The sequence below is a fragment of the Hemicordylus capensis genome, chromosome 5 (assembly GCF_027244095.1).
Source record: "Hemicordylus capensis ecotype Gifberg chromosome 5, rHemCap1.1.pri, whole genome shotgun sequence".
Lineage (NCBI taxonomy): Eukaryota > Metazoa > Chordata > Lepidosauria > Squamata > Cordylidae > Hemicordylus > Hemicordylus capensis.
The window spans coordinates 237,150,143-237,164,310 of NC_069661.1; the positions used below are offsets into that span (position 1 = coordinate 237,150,143).

The following is a 14,168-nucleotide window of genomic DNA, read 5'->3' on the forward strand; positions in this document are numbered from 1 at the left end:
AGGGCTCAGCCAATCAGCATACCAGGTGGGTGGGACCTAGACAGCTGTTGGGAGGAAAATGACTCTACGGATTCTTGAAAGATAGGAGGACAGGAAGCTTGAATTCTCATCTGGAGTTTGGTGAGTTCAAGAAAAGGAAGCCTGGGCTTTGGCTTCGGGAAGTTTAGGGGAAAGGTTGTTTAGTCAGACTTTGCATTAGAAGTTATGTATATGTGTGTGTGTGTGTGTGTGTGTTGCATATGACAGATACTGTTCTATTATAGTTTACCTATAGCATAAGTGAAACAAGAAACACTAGCCTTCACTCCATACACCTAGGGCGTAGAAAAAGACTATACACATTCAAGTGTGCTTTTGCATTTTCTGACATACCTGTTCTTTGCAACTGGGTAACCAAGATTTTTAAAGTGTGCCACCCCAACATCATTCGGGCTGCTTTTGAAGTATTCTTGTAACCTACTGAGTATTTTTATCTGTAACTAAAAGCTGAGAAAGCCTCAGATGGAACCAGGATGACCCCTGGTTCTAGTGTTATGCAAGAGGGAGAAAAATATCTCTCTATCCACTTTCTCCACACCATGCATGTCTCCCCATACTCATCACCTTTTTTCTAAACTAAAAAGCCCCAGGTGTAGCCTTGCCTCATGAGGAAGGTGTTCTATGCCCCTGATCATCTTGGTTGCCCTCTTCTGCACCTTTTCCAGTTCTACAATGTCCTTCTTTAGGTATGGTGACCAGAATTGTACGCAGTACTCCAAGTGTGGCTGCACCATAGTTTTGTATAAGGGCATTATAATATTAGCAGTTTTATTTTCAATCCCCCTTCCTAATGATCCCTAGCATAGAATTGGCCTTTTTCACAGCTGCCACACACTGAATCGACATTTCAACAAACTGTCCAGTACGACCACAAGATCCCTCTCCTGGTCAGTCACCGACAGCTCAGATCCCGTTACTGTATAAGTGAAGCTGGGTTTTTTTGCCCCATTATGCATTACACTTGCCAACATTGAACCGCATTTGCGATTTGGTTGCCCACTCACCCAGTTTGGAGAGATCCTTTTGGAGCTCCTCACAATCTCTTTTGCAAATTTGGCCACCTCACTGCTTACCCGCACTGGTCCCAGTACAGATCCCTGGGGGACCCCACTTCCCTCCATCGTGAAAACTCTCCATTTATACCTACCCTCTGTTTCCTGTTCTTCAACCAGTTACCAATCCACACATTTACTTGTACTCTTATTTTATGATTGCTAAGTTTTCTCAAGAGTCTTTGATGAGGAACTTTGTCGAAAGTTTTTTGGAATTCCAGACATACTATGTCAGCTGGATCAGCTTTATCCACACACCTGCTGACAATCTTAAAGAACTCCAAAAGGTTGGTGAAGCAAGATTTATCTTTGCAAAAGCCATGCTGGTTCTCCCCCAGCAGGGCCTGTTCTTCTATGTGCTTTACAATTTTATCTTTGAGAATGCTTTCCATTAATTTTCCCAGAACAGATGTTAAGCTAATTAGCCTGTAATTTCCCAGATCGCCCCTAGATCCCTTTTTGAAAATCGGTATTATATTGGCTACTTTCCAGTTCTCCGGTTCAGAGCCTGACTGTATGGATAAGTTGTATATTTTTGTAAGGAAGTCAGCAATTTCACATTAGAATTCTTTAAGGACTCTTGGATGGATGCTGTCTGGCCCTGGAGATTTGCTAGTTTTTAATTTTTTCAGTCAGTTTAGAATTTCCTCTCTTGTCACCTCTATCTGACTCTGTTCTTTTGCCTTTGCCCCTGAGAAGCACGGTTCAGGAACAGGTATACACTCAGTACCCTCTGCCGTGCAGACAGATGCAAAGAATTAGTTTAGTTTCTCTGCAATCTCCATATCCTCCTTAATGATCCTTTTAACTCACTCATTGTGTAATGGTCCAAGTGCCTCCCTGGCAGGTTTCCTGCTTCTGATGTATTTAAATAAGTTTTTGTTATTCCTCTTGATGCTTTTAGCTAAATGTTTCTCAAACTCTTTTTGCCTCCCCTTGGTAGCATTTGTGTTCCTTTCTGTGCTCTTCATTTGTGCAGGCCTTCCCATTTCGGAAGGAAGTCTTCTTCCTTAACTGTACCTATTAGCCATGCAGGTATCCTCCCAGTCTTGGTGGTACCTTTTCTCCTTATATGTATACATTTTAACTGGGCTTATAGTATTGTGGTTTTAAGTAAACTCCATGCATTCTGGAGCAAAGTGACTCTCCTGATTTTTCCTTTTCAGCTTTCTTTTCACAAAACTCCTCATTTTAGAGAAGTTTCCTCTTCTGAAATTCACAGTGTCTGTGTTAGATTTCCTTGGTGATTCTCTCCCCTCATATATGTTGAATTTAATTGCATTATGGTCACTGTTCCCTAAAGGGTCCATGACACTGACATCACGCACCAGGTCCTGGGTGCTACTCAGGATTAAGTCTTTCTCTCTGGTTGGTTCCAAGACCAACTGTTCTAGGGTACAGTCATTCAGTGTATCTAGAAATGTGACATCTTTCTCATTATCTGACCGAATTTACCTAGACTATGTGTGGGTAATTGAAGTCACCCATTATTACTGCCCTGTCTTTCCTTGAATCCTCCCTGTTCTCCTTAAGAAACTCCAGGTCACTGTCAGTGTTTTGATCTAGATCAGGGATTCTCAACGTGTGGGTCCCCAGATGTAATTGGACTTCAACTCCCATAATGCCCAACCAAAGGCCACTGGGGCTGAGGATTATGGGAGTTGAAGTCCGATAACATCTGGGGACCCACACGTTGAGAAACCCTGCTCTAGATCAACGCTAGCATGTCCTCAGTAGCACATTTCCTTTCAGACCTTGTATTGTCACCCACAGGGTTTCTGTGGAGGACTCTGGTCCTCCTAGGTTTATGTATCTATCCCTTCTTTAACATACAGTGCTACTCCACCTCCAAGGTGCCCCTCCCTGTCCTTTCTATAGAGTTTATAGCCAAGTATAACAGTGTCCCACTGGTTCTCCCGGTTCCACCATGTTTCTATTATGCCCACTATACCTATTTCTTCATTAGCAACCAAGCACTCCAGCTTGCCCATCTTGACTCAGAGGCTTCTCGCATTGGCATGTAAGCAAATATACGCTGAATCTCTTACCTGGTGTGAGCTATCTTTTTTTTTGCTCTTTGATCTCTTTGTCCAGCTAGCACAGCCTTCTGTCTACTCTTTGTGAGGTTCTACTCTGTCCCCTTCTGTTTTATCTGAATTTTTTACACCCTTGCAGCTTAAGGGATGGATACTGTCCAGCTCCTGTCAGCTATTCCCCTGGCATCATTTTAAAAGCTGCTCTGCAACCTTTTTTTATTTTAAGCACCAGTGGTCTGGTTCCATTTTTGTTCAAGTGCAGCCCATCCCTTTCGAACAGGCTTTGCTTGCCCCAAAATGTATCCCAGTACCTAACAAATCTAAACCTCTCTTCCTGGCACTAACATCTCATCCACACATTAAGACCCCTCAGCTCTGCCTGTCTCTCTGACCCTGCACATGGAACAGGTAATATTTCTGAGAATGCTTCCTTGGGGGTCCTGGTCTTCAATATACTAAAAATCAGTCTAAATTTGGCTTCTAGGACCTCCCAACTACATTTCCCAACATCGTTGGTGCCGACGTGCACCACGACAGCTGGCTCCTCCCCAGCACAGTCTAACCTTTGTACCAGGCAGGCAAGTCACCATGCAGTCTACATGCATGTCACAAACCCATCTCTCTATTCCTCTAATGATTGAATCGCCCACTACAAGGAGACCCCGCCCCCAGAGGAGTATCCTCTGTGCGAGAGGATATGGGCTTATCAGCCACAGAAGGAGTCCCTTCTAAAGGAGCATTTCCCTCTTCCTCAGACTGATGCCCTCCTTCCCCGAGACCTTCATTCTTCCTGACAGCAGAGGAGCTATCAGCCTTGAAGTGGGATACCTCTACCACGTCCCTGAAGGTCTCATCCACATACCTCTCTGTCTCGCTGAGCTTCTCCAGATCCTCCACCTTAGTCTTGAGGGAATGAACTTGTTGCCTAAGAGCCAGGAGCTCTTGCACTGAGCACACACCCTTGACTTCTGCCCATGGAGCGAATAGTCATACATGCAAGACACTGTGAAGTACCCCTTCTCCTGCTGGCTCTCTATCGTCATAACTGTTTCTTTTGGCTGTTTAGCGTATTTGGAGATTTATTAGAAAGTTAGCTGTATTGGTCAGCTATTTAACAGTTTAAACTTCCTTTCCCAAGAATATGAAGGAGGGAGTAATACCTTCTCTTCCCACTGGGCGCCTTGTGATCAAAGGAACTCGTTTCAGGCTCCCCGCACACTTCCCCTAAGAGTGTCTAATTGTGGGGTGCATGGTATTCAAATGGTTATAAGCAGGGAATGTACAATCTTTAGGACTGTGTTTGTAAGACATCTCAGTTACCTCATATTTCCTCTTCTGCCTTCATTGGGCACATATAGGATCTTTCTTGAATCAGAAAATCTGGCAGCAGCTGCTAATAATATGAAAGAGAGTTGAGTCTTCTTGTAAAGAGAGAGCTCCCTTATATGGTTTCCAGCTACATTTTAAAGGAAGAAGATAACATAATAGAAGTGTAGTAAAAAAAAAAGTGCTAGTGGGAGAGTATTCTGGATTCCACATTCTGTATCCAGCTCATTCCTGCTTTCTGCTCTAATCCCTATATTTTTCAGTCCAACCCTTTAATAATTGGATAACTTAAATCCGAAAACAATTTAACATTTCAACAGTTACCAACACTAAACAGCTGAGATTTGTAGATTTTAAAGGAAGTTCTTCTGTTTGTATATTTTCCCCTTCCCATTCTTAACTCGGTTGATTTTTTTCAGCGGGGAAAGAGAAGGGAGAAAAAGAAAGGCAAATGAAAATAAAGTGGGGAGTGGAAATAAAACAAAAGTTCAAGTTCAATTAATTTTAATGGGAGAGATCTAAGCATGTGATTAACTCACACACCAAAACTGTATATACTTTTGCATATATAAATGTGTATGGTTGATGCAGCCTTTCAGTGTCCAAGACACAATAATTGCTGAGTGAATTGCTCAGGCAGGTTGAAAAACATAATTTAACTTGGGCTCCCCCAGAACCAAATTTTACAGTCATAAACAGTTCAAATTATTTCTGCCAAAATATTACTAATTAGTAGGTAAGGCCCATCGTTGGTCAGAAAAAGTCATTTTGTGTAGATTACACTTCTAGGAAAAGTCAGGAAATAAAGTATATATAATATAATTTTTTATTAATATGCTTACAAAAGGGAAGTAAAAACAGTTTGAAATTTGTAAGATTTCAACTTAAAGCATTATTCATTTTATTGAATAATTACCATATACGGTAAATTTGAAAAAAAGTTCTTTTACTTCTCTTGGGCATGATGTCATTTTGCGATTATTGATCTGATTGAGTGTTAAAAATCTGAGAACAATAACAGTTAATATTTTAATATGATTATATTCAGAATTTTTTCTTTAAAATACACTTTTAAAAAACCTTTCAGTGAGCATATTCTGGTGCAAAAAGTAGTGCATTCCACTTATTTAAGTCAAAAGATTGTTCATGCAAAATTTGGTATTTGTAGGTCATCCAGAAATATGACTTTATTTTGCACAAACAAATCTACCAACAAACTAACACTTCAAAATATACAATCGATTCACAGTAGTGCAAAAGCCAGTTCTGTGATTAGAGTAAGCAATAAAAAAACTTACAGTTCTAGGCATGGGATTAAGCCGGTCTTGCAGTAGTGAAAATGAATTTCCCCCGTTGCTAAGTGGGGCTCAATTTGTATGGCATTTGAACACTACTGTGAGTGAGCACTATTCCCCTTAGGGGAGGGGGCCACAGCTCAGTGGTAGAGCCTCTGCTTGCATGTAGATGGCCCCACATTCAATCCCTGGCAGCATCTCCAAATGGGGCTAGGAAAGCCTGAAACCTTGGAGAGCTGCCTCCAGTCAATATTGACAATACTGAGATAGAGGGACCAATGGTCCAATGCAGTATAAGGCAGCTTCCTATGTTCACTTGTAAGTAAGTCCCACTGTAGGGCTGTAGCCATGCAGATTTTTATTGGTGTTAACTGAGACTTGTCTTTCGATCCTCTCCTCATTCTCCATGGCAGGTAGCCGAGAGACCGCGTTTACCTATGCCGTCAGCGCTGCAGGGGTGGTGAATGCCATCAGCCGTGCCTGCCGCGAGGGGGAGCTCTCCACCTGTGGCTGCAGCCGGACACCCCGACCGAAGGATCTTCCTCGAGACTGGCTGTGGGGTGGATGCGGGGACAATGTGGAATATGGCTATCGCTTTGCCAAGGAGTTTGTGGATGCCAGGGAGAGGGAGAGGAACTACGCAAAAGGATCCGAGGAGCAGGCCCGCACACTTATGAACCTACAGAACAACGAGGCAGGCCGTAGGGTAAGATTAGTTTACTATATTTTAAGAAAATTTACATCCCACTTTCCCAGTTATAAGACAGCTCCAAGCATCTTACAAACTAGATTAGAACAACAATAGTGCAATTAAAATAAAACGAATATTAAAGTGCCGATTGCAAACAGGAGGCCAGCAAGTAAAAACATTATTATTATTATATTTTATTTTTTACATTTATATCCCGCTCTTCCTCCAAGGAGCCCGGAGCGGTGTACTACATACTTGAGTTTCTCTTTCACAACAACCCTGTGAAGTAGGTTAGGCTGAGAGAGAAGTGACTGGCCCAGAGTCACCCAGCTAGTTTCATGGCTGAATGGGGATTTGAACTCGGGTCTCCCCGGTCCTAGTCCAGCACTCTAACCACTACACCACGCTGAGTTAAGAGCCTCTGAAAAAGCCAGACCTTTAATAGACGTCAAAGGGTAAGCAGACGGGTGGCAAACAAACCTCCTGAGGCATGTAACATAAGGACAGTCCTGCTGGATCAGGCCCAAGGCCGATCTGGTCCATCATCCTGCTTTCCACCGTGGCCCACCAGATGCCTTTGGGAAGCCCAAGGCAAGAGAGGAAGGCATGCCCTCTCTCCTGCTGTTGCTCCCCTGCAATTGGTATTCAAAGTCTGGAAGTAATCTATAGCCCTCCAGACTAGTAGCCATTGATAGGCCTGTCCTCCGTGGAGTCTCACATCAAAAGAGAGATCATTTTTCATGATCTCCTTTTCCTTGTGGAAGAGGAAATAGGATTGTAACTCAGGGCTTGACCAATTCTCTTTGGATCCAGGAGCCAGCCCAAAAATCTGGGAGCCAGACAATGGATTCTTGACAAAATTACCAGGCTTAGTGAAGGACATAGTGGAGGGGGAAAGTAAATTGGCTTCTCTCTATCCTCTTTACATGTAATAAAACCAGGGCTGTCTGGGACAAATGAAGGATTGTATTAAATAACTATCTCTGAAAATCCTAGTCTAGGCACCATGTTTAAATTTCTAGGTGCTGTGACTCCCTGGCGCCTGCGATTTGTCAAGCCCCGTTGTAACTGGTCTTCATAAGAATGAGGCCAGTTCAAACCAACAATGTATTTGACTCTAATCCATATAACAGGAGCATACTATTTCAGCACACCATGCCCCATATATTTCAATGGCATTGAAGCACTCCATACTTTCTCTGGTTTGTGCCTATTAATCTTTTTCCAGTCCTGATAGGATTGCTCCTTCCTGTAGTTCCTGGATACACTCAGAAGCATTTCTGAATTCTGAACATAGGGTTGCTCCCTCTCCTTTTTGTCACAGGGCTCCTGTGCCTTTGACAGCTATTTGGCAGTCAGAAATTCAGTAATGTTATGCACATGAGCAGCCCTACCCCAGGCTTGCACAGTCCTACCCAGGTAGGGCTGCTCACCTGGAGAGCCGGGATCAATCCACCAGGGTTGCCCAGGTTTTGTACCCAGGCTAATAATGAGGTAGAAGGATGTGAGCATGCCCTTCTTCCCTATTCTCTGCTCGCCTGCAGCCCAAGCGGCCACAAAGCTGGACGGCAAGAGCACCCAGCAGCAGGGAAATCCCCAATACAATGTGCTCCTTGTGCAGTGCATTGTGGGATGCCAGAGGACTTCCTCCTCCAGCTTCCAGCTCTGCCTCTCACATCCTTGCCAGCCCTCCCTAGCCTCAGATAAGTTGGTCGTGTGAATGACCTTATTGTGTATGAGGCTTTTTTCCTGGTGCGGATATAGTAAGATGCCACCTGTTGAATTTCTGTCCAGCATGCAACTGTTAATACATAAATACCCTAACTGAATTTGGAGATCTGCAGATTTATAGATCTTTTAACTGGAAATTTAACACATGAATCAGTTCGTGAACTGAGGGGTCAAGCCTGTTGAATGAGAGATAGAAGTAAGTGTGTGTGTGTGTGTCTAAATGCACATGTATTCAATTTTAGCTTTGTCCACTCAAATGGGTTTCATATTTGCTTTAGGTTGAAGCTATGGAGGTAGTGGTGGGGAATACACACAAACCCTTTTGTACATGCACACGCACACACACACACGGGGCTGTTCCCACGACCGCAGGAAAGCAGGCTAAGGGAGCCCAGCCCACTTCCCTGTGGTCGTGGGAACCATTAGGAGCTGTGCAGCTCCTGGTGATTAGCCTGCTTAAGTCCCCCTTATTAAATGAGGTGAGCGGAACAAGCGCTCTGCTAACCCAATTTTGGCAACCGTGAGTCGCCACGGCGTGGCCCTGTGCCACGACGACTTGTGAGGAGACCCCCGCCGGGAGGCTAAGACAAGCTTCCCAGTCTTGGGGGTCTCCCCAAGATGCCCCGTGCACTTGCACAGGGCATCCTGGGACTTCCAGGGGCTAGGTGGCCCCCGATCCCTGCAGGCCCTACTAGCTCTGTGGTGGAGCTGGGAATCCGTCCTCCGCAGGTGCTCATGTTGAGGAGAGCGGGCTTGGCCCACTCTCCCCGCCTAACCCCATCCAGCTCGCCACACTGCTCGTGTGGAGAGCCCCACCTACTACTACAATCACCTCATATATTCATCCAACGTCAACACTGAAGAGCAAACAGTGAAGGGGCACCTAGTGGGGTGCCCCTCCCTCAGGGGCCCAGGAACATTTGTGCCTCCCCACTTGTTCAATGCTAGCTACACCCTGACTCCACTCATCCCAGCCTCAAACACTAGAGGAGAATACAGGTTCTGCTTACCTGTCTATGCACAAGAATTTGCCCTCTCAGTTCCTTTTCTTACGGGACTACCATCCCCTGTAACTGACATCCTATTCGTAGGTTCCTCCCAAACTGCATACATACGCAAGGGATCTCCCCGCCATCCTTGGTGTCTCTGCAGCAAGAGTGGTGGGCAGGAAATGAGCTCCCTCTCTGGTTCTTGGGAAGAGCACGAAAGGGGTGGGGACAGAACTGTGTGTGCTTCTATTTCAGACACAGTCCTGACCCCATCACTGCTCGCTCCACTGCACTTCTGATTGTTTCAGGGCTCTGACTGGATTGTTCTCTGTTTGTTTGTCTTCTATAGTGTCTCAGCCTGTCCTTTCCCCTCCATCGGTGACTTCCTCCACTTGGTCTCAGCCTTTCCTCTTGTTTCCCGCCATCCTGTTCCTTACCTGTCCCCCCTGGCTCTGGGGGACTCTTACTCTAAGTTGCCCCAGACTTTGGCAGTCCTGCCACACTTTTCCCTCTTTCAACACGTGGCAGGCCTCAAGCATCAGTCACTCCATCACTCATTGCCAAGTGAATCTGCGTAGACCTGGCTAATCACCCACATAGGAATTCTCCATTAATTCCCTGTGTATGCCAGTACTTTTGAGGGAAGAATTGGAAAGGCATTTGAGGTGGAGAGGAGACCAAAGGAGGAGATATTTTAACCTGTTCCTTGAACAAATGCTTGCAAGTGGATTTCAGGAGATCTGGAATCCCTTGCTCTTCACGTTGTTTTAGCTCGATCAATAGCCTTTCCCCAAATGATCCACTCCTGGCTAGTCCCATCTCAGCAAGGAAGATAAAGGAAAGCCAGCGGGCCATTGATGCCCCAATATCCCTTGTACTGTATGCATAAAGACTTGTACACCTAAACATATTGGCTGACATCCTGACTAACACTGCACTTGCACCATAAGCAATGTTGTGCTCGCACACTGAGGTTGTACACCTGTGTACGTAAGGCACAGCGATTTTAGAAACTATGCTATTGCGCAAAAGTCTCCTTTTAAAATATGTGCACCTGTTGCACATGTGTAAACCTGTTTGTGCTAGTGCAACACTATTCTGGAATGCAAGGTTCGGACTTGGCACAAGTAGGTAGCACAACAGTCTTCTAATAACCAGTGTGGTGTAGTGGTTAGAATGTTGGACTAGGACTGGGGACCTGAGTTCAAATCCCCATTCAGCCATGAAACTCACTGGATGACTCTGGCCAGTCACTTATCTCCCAGTCTAACCTACCTCACAGGGTTGTTGCTAAGGTAAACATAATCATGTAAACATTCTGGAATCTTTGGAGAAGAGCAGGATATACATGTAAGTAAATAAAATAATAATGATTGACACCCTAAATAAAGCTGTGCTTCAGAAAGCTTGTTTCACAAGTGCAATGTTAGGATGTCGACCTTTATTTAGAAGTAATTCCTGTTGATGTAAGCCAAACTTTGTATCGGAATGTTGAGTTTGCCATCCTAGTTTAATAGACATTGAGTATTATCAGGCTTATCTTCTACTTTACCTGAATATGCACGCACATAAGATGCTTCCCCTTAACCATCTGTTCTATTGCCTCCCTTGGGTAGATTTGTTTCAACATTCCTCCTCCAGATCAAACAGGATAAACTCAGAGACGCTGATGACAATAATGGAAGGAGGGTTGAATTGCAACTTTTTTTTTAAGGTGGGGAAAAAACCAACCCACCAGGATTTGGAAAGATCTTTATAAAACCACTTGGCAATTGCAGTAAAAGCACAGAAGTAGCATGGGATTTGAGACAGCACAGCAAACACAAACAAATGCCAAAACAAACCTTAAGTTCAGGAGATTTTTGGAGCTCTGAAATTATGTAGTTCGTGTGGCAGAAACTACACCAGAAAACTGGTTTAAGGCGAAGTTTTAGCCATGATCTCCACCGCACCCCAGTGTGTGTCTCAGGTGTCCCCCCCACCGATTTTGTACTGAATTATATAATCTTTCTTCTTAGCTGCTTTGAATATGGATATAAAAGTGGGATAAACATTAAATAAACACTTTCATGTGGCTCTTGTGGGAAAACTGGATTTAGTCTGAAACTCAATTGCTTAAATTTATCATTAGGTCTGGCTAACTTGGACAGTGATGAGAATTTTTCCTTGCTCTAGAAATTGGATCTTTCTTCCTAGGCTATGCTTGATACATGATTAGGATAAACCCTGGGTTAAAGAAATGGGGCATAACACACTCATTTGTAGTTTGGCCTATAAACACTATATGTTGTGAGTGGCATGTAGAACAGGGGCCTTTGCTTCACAAACTCCAGCTAAAAGCAACTGTAACAAGTTGTTCCGGTAAGAACTAATCTGCCTACTTTCTTTTTGCTATAATCTTAATTGATGATTATCCTCCTCACAAGTTAGCCCACTCCAGCCTTAAACATTCACACGTCTACCATCTTGAATTAGGGTGGTTGACATCATCACAAACTACGCTGTTGAACCATTCCTATGTGCAAATTTGATTCAAATCGGTTGGGCTGAGTTCAGTTCACAAGTTAGCCCATGTGCCTCAAACATTCATGTGTCCACCATCTTGAATCAGGGTGGATGACATCATTATAAATTACACCCTTGAGCCATCTCTTTGAGTCCCTTCAGCTGTAGCAAATTTGGTTCAAATCAGATAGGCAGTTCACAAGATAGCCCACACGCCTCAAATGTTTATGCGTCCGCCATCTTGAATTGGAGTGGATGACATCATAAACTAAGTGATGTCATCCACCCTGATTAGACCCAATTTGGTTCAAATCTGACGGTCCACAAGTTACCCCCCTTGCGCCTCAAACGTTCATGCGCCTGCCATCTTGAATTGGTGTGGATGACATCACAAACTACACCATTGTGGTGTCCCTATGTGTCCCTACAACTATACCCAGTTTGGTTCATATTTGTCCAGGTGTTGCAAAGTTGATGGACACACACACACCACACACAAATGGAATGCCGGGTGATCTAATAAGCTTTCCTTAAGGAAAGTAGGCTAAAAAATCTATTACTCTGATCTTGATTCCAAGATCTTTGCTTTGAATATGGTACCCAGCAAAAAGTTTTATTCAGAGAATATTGGCATGCAGTTTGTTTTCATGGTCTCGGTTTGAGTGCACGATGTCATTACTGGCCCTATAAGAACCTTGTGCTAATCTTGTGCATGTGTTCTGGCACTGCCCCGAGATTACACAGCTTTGGCATGATGCAGAAGCTAGACGAAGTGCCACCCTTGGCTCTTCATTGCCATTTTTACTTAATCATTTGGTTCTAGGAGACTTCCCTGGTCTTTAGGCGCCCCCTAAGCACCATATGCTTGGGATTCGTAGAGCAGCTTTGGCAGCTAAGAGGATCATTCTGAAACGCTGGAAGTCCCTGGTGTCCTGTTCAGTGAAATAATGACTTAATGATATGCTGGGCCTTATTACAAAAGCTGGAAAATGTCTTTAATAGATGGGGCACTCTAGAGACCTTTGCATCCATATGGCAAGACTTTTGGACTTACTCAAACAGCAAGACCTAAATTAGCCTCTAGTCATGCACAGCAGACCCATTGCTTCTAACACCTCTCTTCGTTTGCTTCTCCTACATCTTTTATCCCCCCTTTAACTCTCCCTCGTTGTGGTTTTAATTTTTGGAATGTTATGTTTGTCAGCCTAGTGCTGAAGGGTGCTGTTCTTGAGGGTTAAGTGGGATTATTGTTTAGTTATGTGAAAAGAGCAATAAGATTTATTTTCCTCTTCCTATTGTTTGCTAGCCTACTTTCCTTAAGGAAAGTAAGCTTATGAAATTACCTGGCATTCTGTGTGTGTCCTCCGCTATCAATTTTGCAGTGCCTAGACCAATATGAACCAGATTGGGTACAGTTGTAGGGACACCCCAATGGCTTCGTTTGTGATGACATCGCCCACCCTGATTCAAGATGGTGGGTGTGTGAACGTTTGAGATGCAAGTGGGCTAACTTGTGAACCACCTATCTGATTTGAAGCAAATTTGGTACAGTTGTAGGGACACCTCAATGGCATCATTTGTAATTATGTTGAAGATGAACATTTGAGGTGCAAGTGGGCTAACCTTTGGATCCCCTAACCAATTTGGACCAAATTTGGTGCAGTTGTAATGAGTGACTCCAAGGGACACCTCAATGGCATAGTTTGTGATGATGTCATCCACACCAATTCAGGATGGTGGACACATGAATGTTTAAAGCACAAGAGGGCTAACTTGTGTTGTGAACTGCCTAACCCATTTGGACCAAATGTAGTCCAGTTGTAGGGCTAGTGAAAGGAAAGTAGGCAGATTAGTTCTTTCCAGAACAACTTGTTATGACAATAAAACTGGAGTTGAATATAGACTGGAATAGCTTGGCTTTGAAGCAAAGTGCAAAGAGAAATATAGTTATAGATTCCTGGCTATGGTGTAGCTTTTAGATTTAATGCAAAAAGGAAAGAATCCAAAAGTGCAATAGCATATTTACTGAAAAAGAAAATAGTTCCCCGGCTGGCTCTTGTTCAGGGCAATCATTTCCCCCCCAGATTCATAAATCCAGAATGTTCTCTGTTGCTTTTCAACCTTTTGGATGTTTCTCTTTTGGGTTACTGGTTCCATCTCCCTTATGCTGAATTGGACACCAAGTGCTTTATCTGCATCACCTCGAATTGCAAACTTCTTTAAAGACTGGTTTAATTATCACAGTTCTGTTTGCAACAGACTCAACCCATTTGTTCCACTCTAGTTAAATGGAACAGATTATAACTTTGCCAGAGAGATTGTTTCAGAATGCCTATGGCTCAAGAGAGTTCTCCTCTTTCCCGAGATGGACTTAGCAAGACGCCATGCATGGCATTTGCTCACATTTGGATTGATCTCAGTTGGTGTTTTTTTTTAAAGCAATCACAAGGACTCAGAATTGAAAGAAAAGTCTTTGAAAGATGCGTGCCTATCATTCAGTTAAT

At 43.8% G+C, this 14,168-nt stretch overlaps 1 protein-coding gene across 2 annotated transcripts in view; it reads left to right on the forward strand.

Annotated features, from left to right (window-relative positions):
* Window positions 1-14,168, forward strand: part of WNT5B (Wnt family member 5B) — a 156,081-nt gene that overhangs the window by 136,788 nt on the left and 5,125 nt on the right. For both annotated transcript variants that reach the window (XM_053255876.1, XM_053255877.1), the window contains exon 4: window positions 6,162-6,454. In XM_053255876.1, the coding sequence (XP_053111851.1) occupies window positions 6,162-6,454 (293 nt within the window). The remainder of the gene's footprint in view (window positions 1-6,161; window positions 6,455-14,168) is intronic.